Below are 18,331 nucleotides of genomic sequence, written 5' to 3'. Positions count from 1 at the left end.
TGGATAAAAATATCGCTATTTAAATAGCTACTATTGTTAGGGGAGCAGTGAATATAATAATGAGAACTCTAAATATCTTTTAAAAATGCATAATTGAGAGAGTGAAATAGAAACCTGCTCTCCTTTAAACCTTTCATGAGGAACTACAGGAGCAGCAGGGTGCTGTGTGACAGTGGCTGCCTCACCAGTGGCACTGCCACCTCCTTCCTGCACCTCTCCGAGTAGGGTGGTAGAAGGAACATCCACATTACTCCAGATTCAATTCCCAGCCACTCACTGATTTCTGAAGTCTACACTAAAACAAATCTGGGTGGTCTTGGAGTGATTCTTGAGACAGATGTAGAAAATACTGCCAAAGGCTGACAGATTTTTCAGGCTATTGAGGCTTTTGTAACATAGTTGTGCTGGGTTTATGTATTGTACAATTACAACATCCCAGAGTAGCAGTGGTGTTTGTTTTATTACTGTTCTGAGGGCTTTCTGTATTTTTTCCTATAGATTTGATCCTTATTTGTATCAGCTCCATGTCACTCTTAAGTCCTGCCACAGCAAAGCAGTGAAATCAATGCCTCCTCCAGCTGCAGAAAAGCAGCATCCTAGGAAGCTTTTTATAGGCTTTCCCCTTAAGAGGGTTTTTTTTAGGTTAGAGAGAAGTTTAAGAAGCATGGAAACAAGAACTTGTTTTTATTCCCTGGTGTCTTCGTACCAGGGTTCCTGGAAGTTGAAGCTGAGTCTCTCTTAAGCAGGGATTTCTTCTGAAGATGCAGTGCAAAAGTTTCTCACATACTTAAAATGAGATCTTAATGGGTTTATAATTTTAAGAGGAATTCTCAAGATCGGACAGCTGCTGGTTACATGTGGGTTATGGGAATTACCACGTCGTTGGTACTTAATGGCAGTTTTGAGGTTATTTTTCTGGTTCTCTGCCTGTAGTGAGTTGGAGCAGGGAGGTAAAGCAGGGTGATGACCCGACTTGGAAGTGATACAGACTGAGCAGGGCTGGAAAAAAGGAGAGGAGAAATTATTCCTGACTCATCTGTTGTATTTTCAACCTTCTTTAGAGAAGAGAATACGTCTGCCTTAACCTGTTGGCTGAAATATTCTGTTCCTCTGTCTGCAGGAAATGGGGCAGACTCTTTTCCATAACTACCTGGGTTACATTTCTTAGTGTTTCCAGCTCAGGCAGGGCTGCTGTTAATGACATTTTCGAGCTCAGCACTCTTTGCCCCTGTCCTGAATTGCTCTTCACCTTTATTCTGTGTGTCTGAGCATCTCCCTGCACGCTGCCTCCTCTGCTTGTGCCACGCCTGGTGCCTGTGCAGGGCACTGCCAGCACTGCTGGCACAGCCACCAGAGCTCTGTGCCTTTGTCAGAGGGCTCCTGGCTCCCAATTAATTTGTCATCTCGCTGAGCCCCCGCTCAGCACTGTATTAATATGGCAATGCTGCTGCGGGAACGGCGTGTTCCTACTCCCAGGGTTCCTGCTCCTCCTTCCCGGGGCTCCAGGCCTGCCTGTTTATGCACAAGCTGGGTTTCCTCCCACCTCAGCGCTGCTGTTTACAGAAGGAATTGCAGTTTCCTGTTGTTTTAGATGGAGCTGTCGCTCCTTTCTGGATTCCTGCCCTCCCTGCTGACACCCAGTTGCTTTTGAGCCTCATCTGCTCGAAAGTCTGGTGGCTTTTGTTCCTTGCTGCTCTGTGAGTCTGTTTTGCAGGGGCAGCCAGTGCACTTGGTTTATAAAGGAATTTCTGGCATTCCTGAGAGTTTTTTATATACATATTTTCTCCCTGTGAGGTTCTGCAAGGGTTGCTAAAGCCCATGACTGTTCCAATCAGATAAAATAGGGGTTATGCCCATTTTAGAGATAAATCTAGGACACTAAAGCACAAATTGCTTTTCACAAGTTACAGGGAGACTGAGTAACACGGCTTGGACCAAGATGCACCCATCCAGGGCGTTCCTCCTTTGCAGAACCTTCCAACCCTGTGATCTATAGTAATTCAGCAGCTGAGCTGTAACAAAGATATTCTGTATCCGATTAACTTCCCACTTATTCTGCCTTGTAGGTAAGTGGTAGGAAAAGTTCCTGTTTGGCTAAAAATATAAGTGTAAATATGAAAGTATATAGGAACTTCCTAGAGGCAAGCTATGGGCATGTTACGTGAAGAATTTGCCCACTGACCATTTTCAGTGGCAAGAAGATCCTGTACTGCCTTGGTACTGGAAGCCAAAGAGGTCTGATTCCCACTAAGAAAGAAGCTGGGCTGAAGACATTGGACCAAAGTTCTCTGAAGGCTTTGCTTTGCAATTTCATTATCTTCAAATACTTTTTGTTCTTGTTTTCTCATTTTATAAACACACAAGATCTATTTATGTGTATTTCTCCCCATATAGCCTGATAATTCATACTATCACAGAGTGGTTTGGGTTGGAAGGAACCTTAAAGACCATCTCATTCCAACCCCTGCCATGGGCAGGGACACCTTCCACTGTCCCAGGCTGCTCCAAGCCCTGTCCAACCTGTTCTTGGACACTTCCAGGGATGGGACATCAGCTGTTGGTAACCTTCTTGTGTTGCCAATATCTGCTTTTACTTACTCTAGCTGGATTCTCAATACCTTTCCCTTTTAAGCTCTGCTCAGGGCAAGCATTAATTTGTGTCCAGTAGTGTACCAGTAGAATATCCATTAAGATGTGAAACTTTTCCACCTTCCTTTTGTTACTCAAACGTGCTTTTGTTACTCGAGCAACCACATATTGGTCTGAAAACTGTCCTGGGTTACCATTAATTTGAGAGCTGTTCTGTTCTATGAACTTTGTGTAGATTCCCTGTTTTGTTTAGCTTGGCAGCTCCTTTTGTTTTGTTTAAAGTTGGTGATTAAAATGAATGGGTTTATGCTTTCGGATTAGCAGGGAAAATACAAAGTCCTTGTTGAAGACTGCCAAGAAAGAATTGATCACGTAAATATTATGATGATGAAAATGGACTTTAGTTTCCCTTTGCACGTGTGCATTTATGCCAAATAGCAATTTTACTTAAAATCCTCACTTTAATCTTGCAGTGGTTCTTGCTGCAGGAAATAGTTTAAGTGAAGACCAGATTTGTGCAGTCTACTGTTTGGAGAGGTCTCAAGCATTTTATTCTACCATTATTTAGGGCTACGAAAATATTTCTGCTTTTAAGGATGTCACAGTAATACAGATCTTCCAGAAATCTGTGAAGTGTCTTGAGTTCCTCCATGGATTATACAGGGGGAAAAATAACTGATGCAATAGCATGTCTATTAACAAGGTGCTGTGGTTTAGACCTCTCAAAATTCCCTCCCATGACCTAAGAGTTGCTCTTGAGCAAATTGCCTGTGACACGTAGAATGTTGTTTCTTATTTTCTTAGTGTTTTCGTTGTGTAACACCCTTTTTTTGGTGAATTACACCATCTATCCTTGAATAGGAAGTGGAATATTTAGGCTTGCAGTTTTCTGTAATTTAAAAAAAGAACGTGTGGCAGCAGATTCCCACACTTTTCCCCTTGTCTCTCTCCAGCAGGGCTTGCTGATCCCCCTGTTTTCAGCGTGAGCTGAGCACCTTTGCTGGAGTTTTTTGTCTCCATAGTCAAGAGGTTTGACCGTTTTCATATGGCATGAATGGAAGTTTGTACAAACACCAGCGGCTGGAGTTTTATTTGGGAGGGTGGAAGTTCTCCAAGCAAAACTTGGTTTGTGGTTTGTGTCAGTAGTCACTGGTTCTGGCAGCCCAGAGGTTTCTGAGTGCTGGAGCTCTTTTGGTTTCGTTCTGCAGAGCATCCCAAACCCAAGCTGTGCTTTCAAACCCTTGTGTGTGTCTAAACATATTGTTGAGCAAGTGGTGAGTGCCAGAGGAAATAATCACCTATTTTCAGCAGCCTGGGTAGTTTAATATCTTTAGTTACCCCGTAAACTGCAGCCCTTCAGTGAGGGTGTAAGGGAGAGGCTTGCTGGGGTGTACCTTTTTCCCTGTCACTGGGTCTAAAAGTCCCATTGGATGGGATAACTGTGTTGGTCCTAACTTCAGTCAGTGGGAAGGTCCTGATGAAGGAGAGCAGAACCCCCTTTTTTGAAAAGGGGAAAACAGGTGAAAATGGGATGGGGAAAAGCATCATGTCTGACTGAGATGTGCCTAAAGCTTTGTTTGAAGACCTGCTCTCTTCCCTACACCAAGAGAAGTCCAGAGCAGCAGACACAGCTCTCCCAGCTGAAGGGGAGAGGTTACTTTGGTGAGATTTCTATCTCCACAGCATCTCTTCAGTTTAGCTCAAAATAACCACCAAAAGCAGCATGTGTGAGCTGTGAGCATCATTGCATCGATGCCACTTTGAGTAATGACCTAACCAGAACCCAGATCTTAATTTGCTTTTTGGCTCCTCTTTATGAAACCAAATTACTTCAGTTGTTTACAGCTGGGTGTGCTTTTTCTCATGGCTTGGTACTCTGTCTTGCTCTCCTAGCAGTCTGTTTACTGATTATTAGCCCTGTTAATGCCAGTTGGCAGAGATTTGCCCTTTCATTTCAGGGCTGGCAGCCAGCACACCTTTGAAGTCCTTGAAGAATTAGTTGCCTTGGGAATTCTTCATGCTATAACCTATTTGTATTTTTCTTTTTTTTGGTCATTAACTGAATTCACAACAATCATCTTTATAATGTCATTAATAAAGGTTTCTTAGCCGTGCTCGTGGGCATTTAGGGCATTGTGCAATAGTTCAATAAAAACGTTACAAAACACAATAATCACAGCATATAAATAGAAAGACAAGCAGTCTGGGAAGATCTGAACGTCAGAGCCTGAAGGTATTTAGGAGCTAGAGCTTTATTCAAGCCCAACTCTCAATGATTTAAAACCAAACCAAAACAACACCACCCCCACAAAAAAAAAATCCCTCCAAACCAAAAACCAAAACATATTTTCTGCTAAGCCCCTGAGCTGTTGGTACAGCTGGAAAATAAATGTTTAAGAGAGAAGAGGAAAGTGTACCTGGTGAAGTTCTCAGTTTCACTGCTGTCTTCTACAGTGGCTGGTGATGGCTGAAAACTGCCCTGGGGTGGTTGAGGAATGAGCATCTTCTCATATTAAATTTGTAATATTGGTGGGTTTTTGGCCATTTAGGCTTCCACGGAGTAGTTTGTGCCTAGGTTCAAACCTTATATAAAATTCCACACAGGTGGTTTCTTGTAGGAAAGATCAGTGCACCTCTCAACCCCCAGTGTGTGGCTCAGTAATCCCAAAGAACAATTAGCTGTGGGGAGCATTAAGTATGTGAATAATATGCAAATGATAAGCATGCTTATTTTGGTCTCGTTTTTTACCCCCGCCCCCATTACTCTTTATCTCAATGACAGAAGAAATTTTCAATATATTGATATTTCTACTACAGCCTTCAGGTTTTATGTCGATGGTAAAGACCAGCTCACAGGAATTATTTTCATTAACATTCATCAATGAATTCACCAGAATTAGTGCTTTGACTGTTGTTTATTTGCTTTTAAAAGGTATGTTTTCCATTTAAATGGGCAATGGTTCAAGAGCTGTTGCAAAACTGTGTTACACAATGCAGAAATTCCTAATACATAAGCAATAGGCAGGCGTGGCCAGCTGCTGTGAGCTTTTTGGGTCAGTATGCCATGAATTAGTATTTATTATCTAACTTTTCCAAAGTAGGAAATTCTGAAGCTTTTTTTTTCACTCCACAGTTTAGTTTGGGACTGCATGAGGAGGTGGATTACGTACAAAATACTGTTGCCTCTGAAATCTTGGCTTTTGTAGGCTCCAGTTCCAAGGGAAGGCAGCTCTGAGGTGAAGTATTAGCAGTCTCACCATGTACAGCCTGGGCATCCTTTTTCTTCTTCAATGGCTAAAAGCAAAAAAGATTGAAGGCATTAAAAAAGGCTGTGCTTTTCCTGTGCAGTTTCCTCATCTGTGGAGCTGTCTTTTTTTTTTCCCCAAGGGCAGGATGTGACCTTTGGATGTCTACAGCATTGCAGTGGAGATGAAATCATTTTACAAGCAGTGATCACAAAGCATATCGATGGATGCAGCAGTGCCCTGTGGCATTTTAGCCCAGCACCACGTTAATCCCATCTGATAATCTGTCCAAGCACCTATTTCATGCAAGTGGATAATTCCAAACTGCATTTCTTATTGTAGCAGTTTTCCAAAACTATCCCCGTTATAGTCGTCAGCTTTACAACAGTGGTATGACTTGTTTGATACCGAATATTTCTAGTAAGGAATAGAAATCCTTCAGTAAATTAATATTTCTCAATCAGCAAGCCCTTATGCCCCTGTGGGGTGAAAGCCCAAGGGCAACAGCTCATGTGTAAATCAGAAAGCACTGAATTACTCTTGAGGAAGACAGTAGGTGAGGACAAGAGTTTCCTGATCAATGTTGCTGCTTCATAAAGCAGATAAACATTTCCGGAACCGCACAGCGGATTTCGTGGTTACTGCTGTGGCTGCTGCTTGTGACTGGCTGCATTTAAAAGTCCTTGAGATGTTTCACAGGGTGTAAATAAGAAAAAAACCTGTTCTTGAGTGACAGATAATGTTTGGGTGAAGCATGCACCCCTCTCCTGAGGGCAGCTGTGCTGGCTGGCATTGGGAAGTCACCTGGAACATGTTTGCCCCTGAATCAAACTTGTCTGGCTAGTGTTAAAAGCAGAGGCATTTTGTTCCCAAAATATTATTGCCTCCAGTGTGTACTTAAAAGTTTGCATGGTTTTCCACTTTGGTTTTTCCAATAGCAGAGGGCATTCAGGGTTTCAGTATTGGGATGGTTTTCTGGGATAGTCCTTGGTCTCCTGTGATTCTGCAAATAAACTGTCCTCTTACGCTGTCAAAGGCACTTACAGCATCCAAAGCTGCTTATTGCTTTAATCTCTGCACAGATTTAGAAGCCAAATGGCAGAGATGGATGGGAGCAGCACAACACATTAATACTCCTGAAAGTCTGTTACAGGCTTGGCTTGTGCCTGTATAACATGAGATGGATGCACCAAATAAAACTGCAGTGAGAACAAAGGGTGTTTCTTGCCTCTAAAGGAACACAAAATAGCTCTTTGGGATGTTCCCAATTTGCATAGCTGCTCCCAGTTTTATAAAGGAGTGTTTTGGCCCTGAACTGCTTCAGAAGGAGAAGCTGTGCCAGAATTGTGAGTTTTTCCCAGAGATTTTTAGACATCTCTTGGTGCAGACAGGTTTTCTGTTGGCTACAAGAGTTGGGTATCCAGTTGCTTTTGAAAATCCCACTGGTCCTGTTGAATACTCAGTGAGCATGAGCTTTTGTTACACACTGCCCAGCAATGCAGAGCTTCGTGGTCCCATTGTCCTCATGTGCTGTGTTATATCTATTTTATGGCCCTGGGGGTGGCTTGATAACTCCAAAGCAGTGTGGGATCCACCACTCCACGGAGCTGATGGACCTCAGGGTGCATCAGTGGAAAGGATACCTTGAGTGTGGTTGTGTGGAGTTGTGGAAGGTGCTTCCACGTGTGGGTGCCAGGCAGAGGCTGCTGGGTCAAGCGTGGGGACACTGGTGGGAAAGGAAGCCCAACCTTGTAGCAGAGTTAAACTTTCTCAGCAGCTGCTGAGGGCTTGCACTGGGGTCAGGACCTCGGTGTCCTCGGCATTTTACAAATGCAGCAGCCTGAGACTTCAAAAACCTCCAAGAAGGCGTATTTTGGCAGAGGAACAGAGCTCGTTTGTTTAATCTGAGAAGACCATACAAGCTAAATAGACCATCCAGGAAAGGAGAGCAGCAATGGAGGCGTCTGAGTACAAAATCCCTTTCACAAAGGGAGAGTGGGTGGTGCAGACAGGGAATAAACTCTGTGCTCCTCCAGTGCCTCATCCCTGGGCACCACAGTGGGATGAGCCCATGCTGCCCCATGGCACTCCAGACCAGGAGGTTTCACAGATCACTTTTCCTAAGGATAAATCACTCTGCCTCTGTGCAGAGAGGCAGAAGAGAAATCTAGGGCTAGGGGTCATGCTGCAGATGACTTTTAAGGAAGGGAAAGATACCCACTCAGAGCTTTTTTTAACTCAGGTGTTTTGCAATGACCCTCCTGCAGTTACTTGAAGAACTCATGACATGTCCTCTGTTTCTATTTTAGGCCAAGAACATCCGAACAGCCTGAGGCACAAATACAACTTTATTGCAGATGTGGTGGAGAAGATCGCTCCTGCTGTGGTTCACATTGAATTATTTCGCAAGTAAACAAGATGCCCAGTCTTGATTTTTTTTTTTTTATATTCTTGAAAACAGCTGCCAGCGTGCCAGAAATGTTGATTGGTGCTATGAAATAGCAAAGAGGTTTTGAGATAATAAATATTTGTCATGCTTAAGAATTAAGGATAATTTAAGAGTCGTGGAAAAACAAATTAGTTAAACTAATGGGTGTGCTTTATCTTCTTAATGAGAGTAACAGCAGATAGCTTAAAACATTAAAACTCACCAAACTCCTTTTGGCTGTGTGTTATTTGGAGTGATTTGTGACCTTTCAGCTTTTTTGCAGCAATAAGTGTTTTATTTCCCTTGTCTTTTAGACTTCCTTTTTCCAAGAGGGAGGTTCCTGTTGCCAGTGGTTCGGGGTTCATTGTCTCTGAAGATGGGCTGATAGTGACCAACGCCCACGTGGTCACCAACAAGAACCGGGTGAAGGTGGAGCTGAAGAATGGGGAGACTTACGAAGCTAAAATTAAAGACGTTGATGAAAAATCAGACATTGCACTAATTAAAATAGATTCTCAGGTGAGTTGTTAAAGCAAGACACGTTTTATTCCTCTAGTTTAACATCCTCCTTTCCAAAAACTGTTGCTGATTTTCAGGTTTGAAGGAAAAACTATGGGTTTGCTGGGCTGGGTTGTAGAGAGTATATAGGTGGATACACATATTTAAAAGCCAAGTTTGTGGGTGGTAGTGGTTAATTTTGTCATCTCTCAGTGTAGTGAAAGTATTACACAGCACTTCTTTATGCATCCTCAAAATAAAAAACAACAGCCCAGTTTGCTGGCTGGTTTGCACACACTTTGTCTGATACAACTCTTACCTCAGAGAAGAAATGGGGGTGCTTTGCTTGTGCTATTCTGTCTTGAGTGCCTGTATTGAAGTCACAAATTGCTTTTAGAGGATACATTTGTCCCTCACTGATGTAGATACTAAAATGGAAAATAATCTTGGGGAGCATCTTGGAACATGGAAATTAAGCCAGCTTGGCAAGATGTGCTTACACTGCAAGTGGTTTTCTGAGCAGCTTCCCATCCATACTCTTCCTCCATATCAAATGTTCCTCTGTCAGCGTTATTGTGCCTCCTGCCACAGCAGAACAGCCGTCAGGAGGTTCTGCACATGTAGCAAGTGGAATATTGTGTGGAAATGCTGCGTAATGGAGATGCAATGAGCTGAATGTGGCTGTTTGGGGTGCTGCTGCTGTTGGCTCCCCTCGTTTGGTCTGTCAGTTAATGACCTCCAAGTTTAATGGGCAAGAACGTTTCATTTGAAACACATGACTCAAAAATCTTGCAGTGCTGTTTTAGTTCAGACCTATTCCCCAGCGAGGTCAGAAGTGTTTGTGCCAGAGTTCATGACTAAGTCAGATGCCTAAGGCAGAACTCTTGTATGACCCGAGGTATGAAGTGCTCCTGCTGCTCCCTTGCCACCTTTATCATTTAAAAGCTTTCCCTTTTTCTTCTGCAAAAGCTTCTTAACAGCAACCAGGCAGAAAAACTGAACAGTACCAGTAACGTTTTTGCCATGTTGTTTTTTCTCTGTTTTCATGGGGTCGCTTATTTTCTCATTTTTATCTTAAAATAAGCAAAAGCAGTAACAAAGCAAAGGGAAAGATCCCCAGGATGAGCAGTGGCAGCATTAGGATGAGCAGGATGTGGCAGGGAGTGAAGGGCAGCTGGAAAAGTGCTTTGAAATCGGAAGCACAACATGGTGGGGAGAGCAGGCACGGTGAGAAGGAGAGGACTTGGAGCAGCAGGAAGCTGAACTTCAGAGAAGAGAGGTGGCAGTCAGAGAGGAGACATTGAATTGTTGTGGTGGATTGTTGTGAGGACTTAGGAAAAGAGCAGACATGGGGTTGAATGTTATTTGATACCCTAAGGAAATGGCTCCAGGTTGCCCTGGGAAGCTGCTTGTGGGGAGGGAGAACCTGGAAGACTGGAAGCAGCTTGGAAAAAAGATAATGCAGCCAGATGAGCTGCTTGTGGTGGAAACCACTGCTCAGCAGGGCTGGAATTGGTCTGACATGCCCTTGGAAGCATCTTATCAGCTGTACAACCCAGTACCTTGGGTGTTGTTCTCCTGCTGGCCTCTCCCATTGCAGCTCAGGATAATTTTGAGAAGACTTGGGAAAAATTTAATGGGATGGGAGATCCAGATTTCCAACCAGCTCTGGTAACATGGCACTGGGAAATCCCAGTCCAAGGTGAGGCCTGAGGCCCCTCTGTTCAAAGGACAGGTGTTGCTTTGCATTTGAGAATTATCACAGTATTTCATGTGTTCACAAAAAGAAGTTAAAATGGAAACACAGATGAGAAGTTGATTCTCAGACTGAACTTTTATGGGACATTTTTATATTCCCCCTCAAGTTCAGTGTTTGAGCTTTCCTTTTTGCACTGAAACACCTTGCAGTCATTCAGATGCATAAAGGACTTTTTAAAATCACACGGGTAATAATTTGTTGAATTTGAAATGTATTTGCTGGCTAAGGAAGTCAATGGAATGGTACAAATGACCCTTTAAAAATCTGGATATGGCATGAAAACCATCCCTAAGAATTTTTCTGAAGTAAAAGGCAAAGCTCCTTAATCGGAATAAATTATTTGAAGGTGACATCAAAGATGCAGAAGGGTTTTTCTCTTCTTTTTTTGTGTGGCATGTTAAGGCAGGATCTGAAGGGTGAGGAATGCTCTGTGGTTAGGAACAGAGCTGGGCTTCTGTATGGGATCAGGCTGCCAGCTGGTATTCCTAAAGCTGTTCGGATTTTGCAGCAGCCTGAATGCTGTTTTTCTTTAAGGTGTGAACATCTGGTCAAAGACATTGCTAGAACTAATTTGGCTTTGCGGAGTGCAATAGGAAATGAAAGAGGGTGGTAAACTCTGGGCACCAGTAAGGATGAACCGTTTCCCTGATTAAATTCTTCTCCTTGGAAAAACATCTTGCAGTCAATGAGGAACAGAAACCTTGGAGCAGTTGTTCCAATCCTAAAAACGTGCTTGTTTTTACAGTCTATAAAAGAGAGCAACAGTGTTTCTCATGTCTGTAGTGACACAGAGCAGTTTGCTGGAGTGATGAAAGTAGGAAGTAAGATTGGAATCAATGTGGTAGCCATGAATCCAATCTAAATATCCTTCCAAATGCAAGGAGGAGACTACAGCGCTAAAAAGGAACAGTGCAGTTGCAGGCAATTTGGATACGAACATGCAAAATTTATAAAAGACTTCCCTAGAAAAAATTGGGATTTTGGCAGCATAGGCAGGGACTGGTGAAATAAATAATCTGTCCTGCGTGGCACGTGTGATACTGCAGCGAGTGTGAAACCCATCAAAACTATTGCACAACACTCCAAAGGGAGCAGATGCTTTTTTGCGGGCAGAGCTGGATGGTGGGTTCATCTCAAGGCAAATAACTACCTTGTTAAATCAGAATGTGTGATACAGCTGCTGAAAAATAAACACCAGGAGGAGGGCAGGAAATTTCAGGGTGGTTTAATGGACAATGTCAGGGGTAATGGGGGGCAGAATTATAAAAGAACCCAACCCAAATGGAGACTGGAAGCCCAAAGTAGTGGAAGGTGGAGATGGCTTTTGCCTGGAGACCCTTTTCACCCCTGGAAATCGAACTCTGTCCACAAAAATGCTGTCTGTGGTTTGGCACTGAAGGGAGGAGCACGGTGAGTGGCTTTATTTTGAGGAGTTCTTTCTACGTGCTTAAAAACCAGCCATGAGACATCACAGCTGTGTCATGGAAGACATGCCAGGTCCTGAAGATTTTTGTGTCTCAGTGTGGCCAATTCCTGGTTCTTTATCCCAGACAGGATTTGGCACTGTGTGGTGCAGCAGCGGGGGGGGTTTGTGACCCATCCCTAATTTGTGGTGGCCGTTCAGCCCTTCATCTGAAACCTTCAGCTTAAGGTTTCTCCTGCATCTTACTAATAAACACTTAGTCTGACACTTTTAAATCAACAAGACCTCCTGCCCTCGTTCCTCTGGTGGTTTCCTGAGGCAATGAGTGTCTGTGTCTTTGTGGTCAGAGGGGATTTGCCTTTTTCCCCCGTGTGTACAAACTGGAGGAGGCAGGACAGCAAACTTTCCTGTTTATGCATCAATATTTTAATAGCCCACGTTTTGAAAAAACAAACTACTTAGATACCAGATTTAAGTGGCTTTTCTAAAATGCTATTTCACTTTGAAATCTGTCACTGGGTAATACCTTGCTTCCTCTCGAGAGCACAAGGAAGCCTACATATTTCTTCCAGAAGCCTTCAGGACCCATAGAAATGAAATAGCTTGTAAAAAGCTTGGCTCTTAACTCCTGTTTATTCACCAATTTAGGCAGCAGTGGTTTCCTGCCCTCTTCAGCTCCTAGTAGCCATCACTGTGGGGACAGTGTGCTGGTCCAGCTTCCCATGCAGTGAAATACTCATACATCCCCAGCACTAGCATTTTTAAATTACTATTTTTATTTTTTTTTTTTATTTTAATTGCAATTTCATTTGTATTTTATTTTTAAGGGAGAGCAGCAATGTCTTGCCAGGCAATTGAAAACCTGGTGACATATCAAAACAACACTTCATCCTTTTCTTCTTTATTTTTTTTCCTGCAAGCTTCCCATGCTCCATATTTAGAAAAGGAGACTCAGTTTTGCTTTTCTAACTATAGATGAAATACTTTTGGAGGCTTGTAATGCATTCAGCTAGGGTTTTCATTTTCTTTGGCTCTCTGTCAAGCAGTTTCTAGATTGTAGATGATATCCTACATTTTCATATGCTCATGGCTGGTGTTTTTATTTTGCCATAGCATATTCTGAAAGTTGAATAGTTTCATTAATCAGAACAGAAATGCAGTTCCCGGGAAAGTTACATGTTTTGCCAGAGTTACACTTACAGCTGAATTAGTGTTCCATACCAGCTTCTGTGCCTTTCCCACCTAAAAATAAAAAGCATGAAGGAGATCTGTTGCTGGTTAACACAAATTGAACTCAGAACTTTCGTCTCCTCTTCATCCGTTTATTGAACTGCAAAGTGCTTCCTGCAAATTCCTGACTTTCCATCCACAAATGAAGGGGATTACAGAACAGAGGAGGGATTTACTTGCTTTCTGTGCCAGCATAGAGACACATTCACTTATTTCATGGATGAAAAGGTTCAAACCAAAACACCTCCTGGTTATGGCTGCCTCTTGGTTTCCATTTCTCTGTGGCAGTGGCTGTGCCTCGTGGTGGTTTTGTGCTTCCTCCTCCATTAGTTTTGGAGTTGTTTTGTCCAGATTTAATTTATTTTACCTGACTCAAGTTATGCTGCTCATATACATCAGATGAACATCTCTGCTGGCCCTGCTGAGGGTGCACCTTGAACCCTGGGGTCAGTTTGGGCCCCTCACTGCAAGAAGGACATGGAGGGGCTGGAGTGTGTCCAGGGAAGGGAACAGAGCTGGGGAAGGGTCTGGAGCCCCAGGAGCGGCTGAGGGAGCTGGGAAAGGGGCTCAGGCTGGAGCAAAGGAGGCTCAGGGGGGACCTTGTGGCTCTGCACAAGTCCCTGACAGGAGGGGGCAGCCGGGGGGGTCGGGCTCTGCTCCCAGGGAACAGGGACAGGAGGAGAGGGAATGGCCTCAGGCTGGGACAGGGGAGGGCAAGATTGGATAGGGGGACAAATTTCTTCATAGAAGGGCAGTGTTGAAATCCCCATTCCTGGAGGGATTTAAAAGCCATGTGGATGCAGCACTTGGCGACATGGGTTAGTGGTGGCCTTGGCAGCGCTGGGTTAATGGTTGGACTCAGTAATTGCAGAGGTCTTTTCCAACCTAAGTGTTTCCATGTTTGTATGATTCCCGCTGGCTCCTGGCTGATGCTGTTGATCTCTACCTCTCCTACCTCTCCTGCTCTCTCTTGCCACAATAGCTGTGACCTATTGTTGGATGGAGCCACTTCTTGTGGTGGTGTGCAGCACTCCATGTCGTGGGAGTTGTGTTTATCCAGGGTTTGAGTCAAATCCATATATAAAAATGTCTGAAGCCCTTTGGGATGCGAAAGGCTTAAAATATTAACCCTAATTAATGGCTCCTTCTCTGGCTGGGTGTAAACAGTGAGTCATGTGCCACTTAGGGGTTTGCATGTTTAGTCCTATTTCTGTGTGCTTGCAGAATGCCTGCCTGCAGATTTGTTTTATTGAGTAAACACGGATCCAGCAGAGCCCCAAGGCTTCATCAAAGGACGAATTAGAAAATAAGGGGTAGAAAAGACATTTTATGTTGCCCAAAGCCATGCAGTGAGTCACTGGGAGAGCTGGGTTTGGGTGCTCGGTGTTCCTGGCTCCCTGCTGGTTGTGCTGCAAGGCATGGTCCTTTGCCTGGCAGTTTTAATTAACTTCTGTGGCAAAGCTGTAGTTAAAACAGGAGAATTGTGAGTTGGAGAGGTGGTTATGTCATCCTGACGGCCATCAGACATTATGTAGAAATTGAAGAATGCACATTTATTAAGTAGAGTTATTAAGGGCCCTGAACTCACACTCATTTTACAAGGATTCCTTGGGATGAGCTTGCCAGTGGAAGGGTGTGAGGGCACAGAGAGGGTGTTCTGACATGATCCTGGTTACAACACTGCCATAAGTGCCTCCTCTTGAGGACTGCAGAAGGATGTTTTTCCCACTCCATCATGGCATTTTGATGGCTTTTGTACTGGTTTCATTTCAGAATCACGTGCGCAATTTAAATAAATACTTGTTTTGGTTTTGGTTTTTTTTATAATGAAAAATTTAATACTGACTGTGGCAATGTTTTGAGCTATTTTAGAGAGAACCCCCCAAATTTAAAGCCACTGCAACACATATATTCATCATAACCAATTTTTCATGGCATTGTTTTGTATATGTATAAAAATATATTTACATGAGTGCTGTCAGTGTGCTCTGCCCCACACCATGAAATCACAAGGAGCAGAGGACACGTTTTCCAAAGCTGTGTTTCATAACATGTGCAGGACGAGGCGCTTTTTGCAATGGATTTGTGTTCCTAGCGAGGGAAAGGTTAGCCAGACTTTCCAGAAGGCATGTTGAATCACAGGGGTGACCTGCAGCCAATCCATACAGCATCAGAGTTTGAGCTGAAGCCTGGCTAGTATAGGCACAGGCCTGAAAACTCAGCACAATCAGAATTGTATTAGTCAGAGATCATTCCTGTGTTTTCTCTCTGCTGCCAGATGCGATTTTGGCTTTGTGACTGTTGTTACAACTCAGGAACTTTGTATAAATCTTTAACTTTGTACACAACCAGTCTTTTTCTCTTTTTTTTTTTTTTCTGTTAATGAAAAATAAAAAGTATTCTGTTTTCTTTTGCTTGTCTGTGTTTCATTTGCTGATAAATGTTCTCTTCCTCTGCAAAGTATCCATGTTCAGTGCACTGGGATACAAACAAAAGCCACTTTTTGTCTTTGTGTTGTGGTTTGTTTTATTTTTTTTTTTTAAATAAGGAAAAGCATATTTGGCACAAATAAGTGCCAAAAAAAGATGCTCTTCTTGACCAATGACATCTTGCAAACACGTGCTACGTAAGCTCAATAGCATCTGGTCAGAGGAGGAAGGGCCAGGGTGCTCCCTGTATCCAAACAATACCCATCTGGGGCTGTTTGTGCTGCACATGCTGCGTGCTTCCCAGCACAGCTAATCGTAGCTGCCTGATTCCTGCTGTCCTGGACACATCCCTGGAGCCAGGGCTGTGGGCTGGGATCAGGGAGTGCCCTGGGATGCTGCTGCTTCTCTGCAGTGCTGCAGACACGACAGGGAAAGAGCTGCTGGATCCTTCCCAGCACTGAGCCACAGCTGTGGCTGGGTTTATCTGTGGCTGTGGCACTGATAAGGGCTGTATTTTACAATTATTATTTAATGGCAGGGCATTGCTGGTTGTGAAAACATTCCTCTGAAAGGTAACTAGGCATGGAAATGTTTTCCTCCTTTCTGTGCTGCCTGTTCTGTTGCTCTCCCAGCTCACTCTGTTGAATGAGCAGTCGGTTTAATTGTTTTCTTCCTGTCTGGAGACTGAAAGATAAAGTTTCCAAAAAGAATCTTACCCTGTATGGGAGCTGGCAATGAATTTTATTAAAATAATCTGCTCATCTGAGTAAAATTTCCCTGGTGGAGTTGTAACAAAGCTGGATAAAGGATGCACAAGATCAATCTTGTTAAACATTAAAACCATAACTTCTGTATTTGCAGCTGCATATAGTGATAACTGGTGCCATTATTTTTCACTTTCTACTTTCTATCTCTTAGGGTATTTGAAATAAAACTGTAGGTGAAAAATACAAAATGCTGGGCATTTGGGCTAGTTTATATTACTAGATTGTTTTCCCTAAGGGTGACTTATTGATTCAGGCTTTCAAACTGCTGGTAACAGAAGACCTCTAAAGATCTAGCCATGGGTTTCCAAACTAAACACGTAATAATTTCCCTTTTTGCCAAAAATTTAGAGTTTTGAAGTAGGTCAGGCTTGGAGGAAAGCTAGGTTCAAGTCAGCTTTGCCAAGCAAAAGATAAATGCCTCCAGATTTCTGTTTTGATTTTTGGGTTCAGTAACCTAATCCTCCAAACCTCTGAGTCAAAACTTGTATTTATTTGTGTCCAGGTTCACTGATGCTAATAGAAATAGTCCAGTGACAAGATTAAATACGTAGTTAAATCACCTGGGGAAGGTCAGGATCATTTGGATAACAGATAAACCAAAAATATTTAAAAACATGTCACATCGCTGTAAGGGTAAGGACTGACTTTCAAAAGTGTGAAGAAAGGGAGAAATGGCACTCAATGTGTGTTGCACAGGCAGGTGAGAAACGAAGGAAAAGTATCTATTTCAAGTATGATCTGTTTCAGAACACCCTTGATTCATTGGCAAGAATGTGTGTATCCAACCTTCCCTCCCTTTTTTTATTTTTAACTGCTGTACAATGCAGTGTTTGCTGGATTTTAAGAATGTTTTAGTGGGAATGTCTTCAACTACATGATATTTAATATGTTTAGAGATAAGACCTTAAAAGGGAGTATAATGGTATCCCCTACTCTCATAACAGAAAAATCACATAAAGTCTTTAAATCCTAACATCTCCAGAGGAAGATGTCACTGTATGTAGGAGGGAATATAATTATTTAGAAGAGAAACTTCATTTTAAAAAAGTAAGATGAAACATTAGCTGGTGTCTTGTGAGAATATAAAATGCTTTTAACTGTACACATGCATGTTTAAAACTCTTGGGCTGTTGCTTTCATGATTCTTTAGTGTTCACTCTCAAACAATATTGTACTTTTACTTCAGCAGCTGTTGGCTAATTATTTCAAGAAGTGTTGGAAACGGCTCATTTCTAGTATCATCAGATGTTTGCTTTGTACAGCAGAGCATAAATATCCCTTTAGCCATGGAACTGGTCCTGATTTAATGGGTACCTGTTGTGAAAGAAGTTCTCCTACAGTGTAGAGAGCCCACACTCCAGTGCAGATGCCCATTGGGATGTTTCAGTATCAACCACACAAAATACTCAAAGAAAACAGAGCAAGCAAAATCCCTGAGGGATAAAAGCCTCTCTCTTTTCCTCTACCCTGTGACTGTATTCATCCTTCTGTAACATTTGTTCTGCCAGAGAAGCAGCATCCTAACATTTGAATTTTTCTTCTCTTTTTTTTCATTCTATTTTCATTTGCAGGGTAAATTGCCAGTTCTTCTGCTTGGTCAGTCTGCAGACCTGAGGCCAGGGGAATTTGTGGTGGCAATTGGAAGTCCCTTTTCTCTTCAGAACACGGTGACCACGGGCATTGTCAGCACCACGCAGCGCGGGGGCAAGGAGCTGGGGCTCCGCAACTCCGACATGGACTACATTCAGACAGATGCCATCATCAATGTACGTCCCCTCTGAGCCTGCTGCCTCCAGCTCTCACATTTCTGCAGTAGCTGCTTGGAAGATTCCTCCTGTGATGCTGCTCTTAGGAGCAGGGAGCATGGCTGGCTCTTCTTTTTCTCTCCATGTAAATCTGGACATCTGCGCCGCAGCAGCGCTTGGTTGTTTTTTAGAAACCCCCCAAGGAACCACACCAGGCA

General features: G+C 43.1%; 1 protein-coding gene across 1 annotated transcript in view; it reads left to right on the top strand.

Moving 5' to 3' along the window:
- Positions 1–18,331, top strand: part of HTRA1 (HtrA serine peptidase 1) — a 31,651-nt gene that overhangs the window by 6,616 nt on the left and 6,704 nt on the right. The window contains exons 2-4 of the mRNA XM_032116197.1: positions 8,144–8,243; positions 8,577–8,781; positions 17,940–18,134. Coding sequence (XP_031972088.1) covers positions 8,144–8,243; positions 8,577–8,781; positions 17,940–18,134 — 500 coding nt within the window. The remainder of the gene's footprint in view (positions 1–8,143; positions 8,244–8,576; positions 8,782–17,939; positions 18,135–18,331) is intronic.

Source organism: Corvus moneduloides, chromosome 8 (assembly GCF_009650955.1).
Source record: "Corvus moneduloides isolate bCorMon1 chromosome 8, bCorMon1.pri, whole genome shotgun sequence".
Lineage (NCBI taxonomy): Eukaryota > Metazoa > Chordata > Aves > Passeriformes > Corvidae > Corvus > Corvus moneduloides.
Note: the sequence above shows the minus strand (reverse complement) of the source record. Positions and strands in the feature narration are given on the sequence as shown.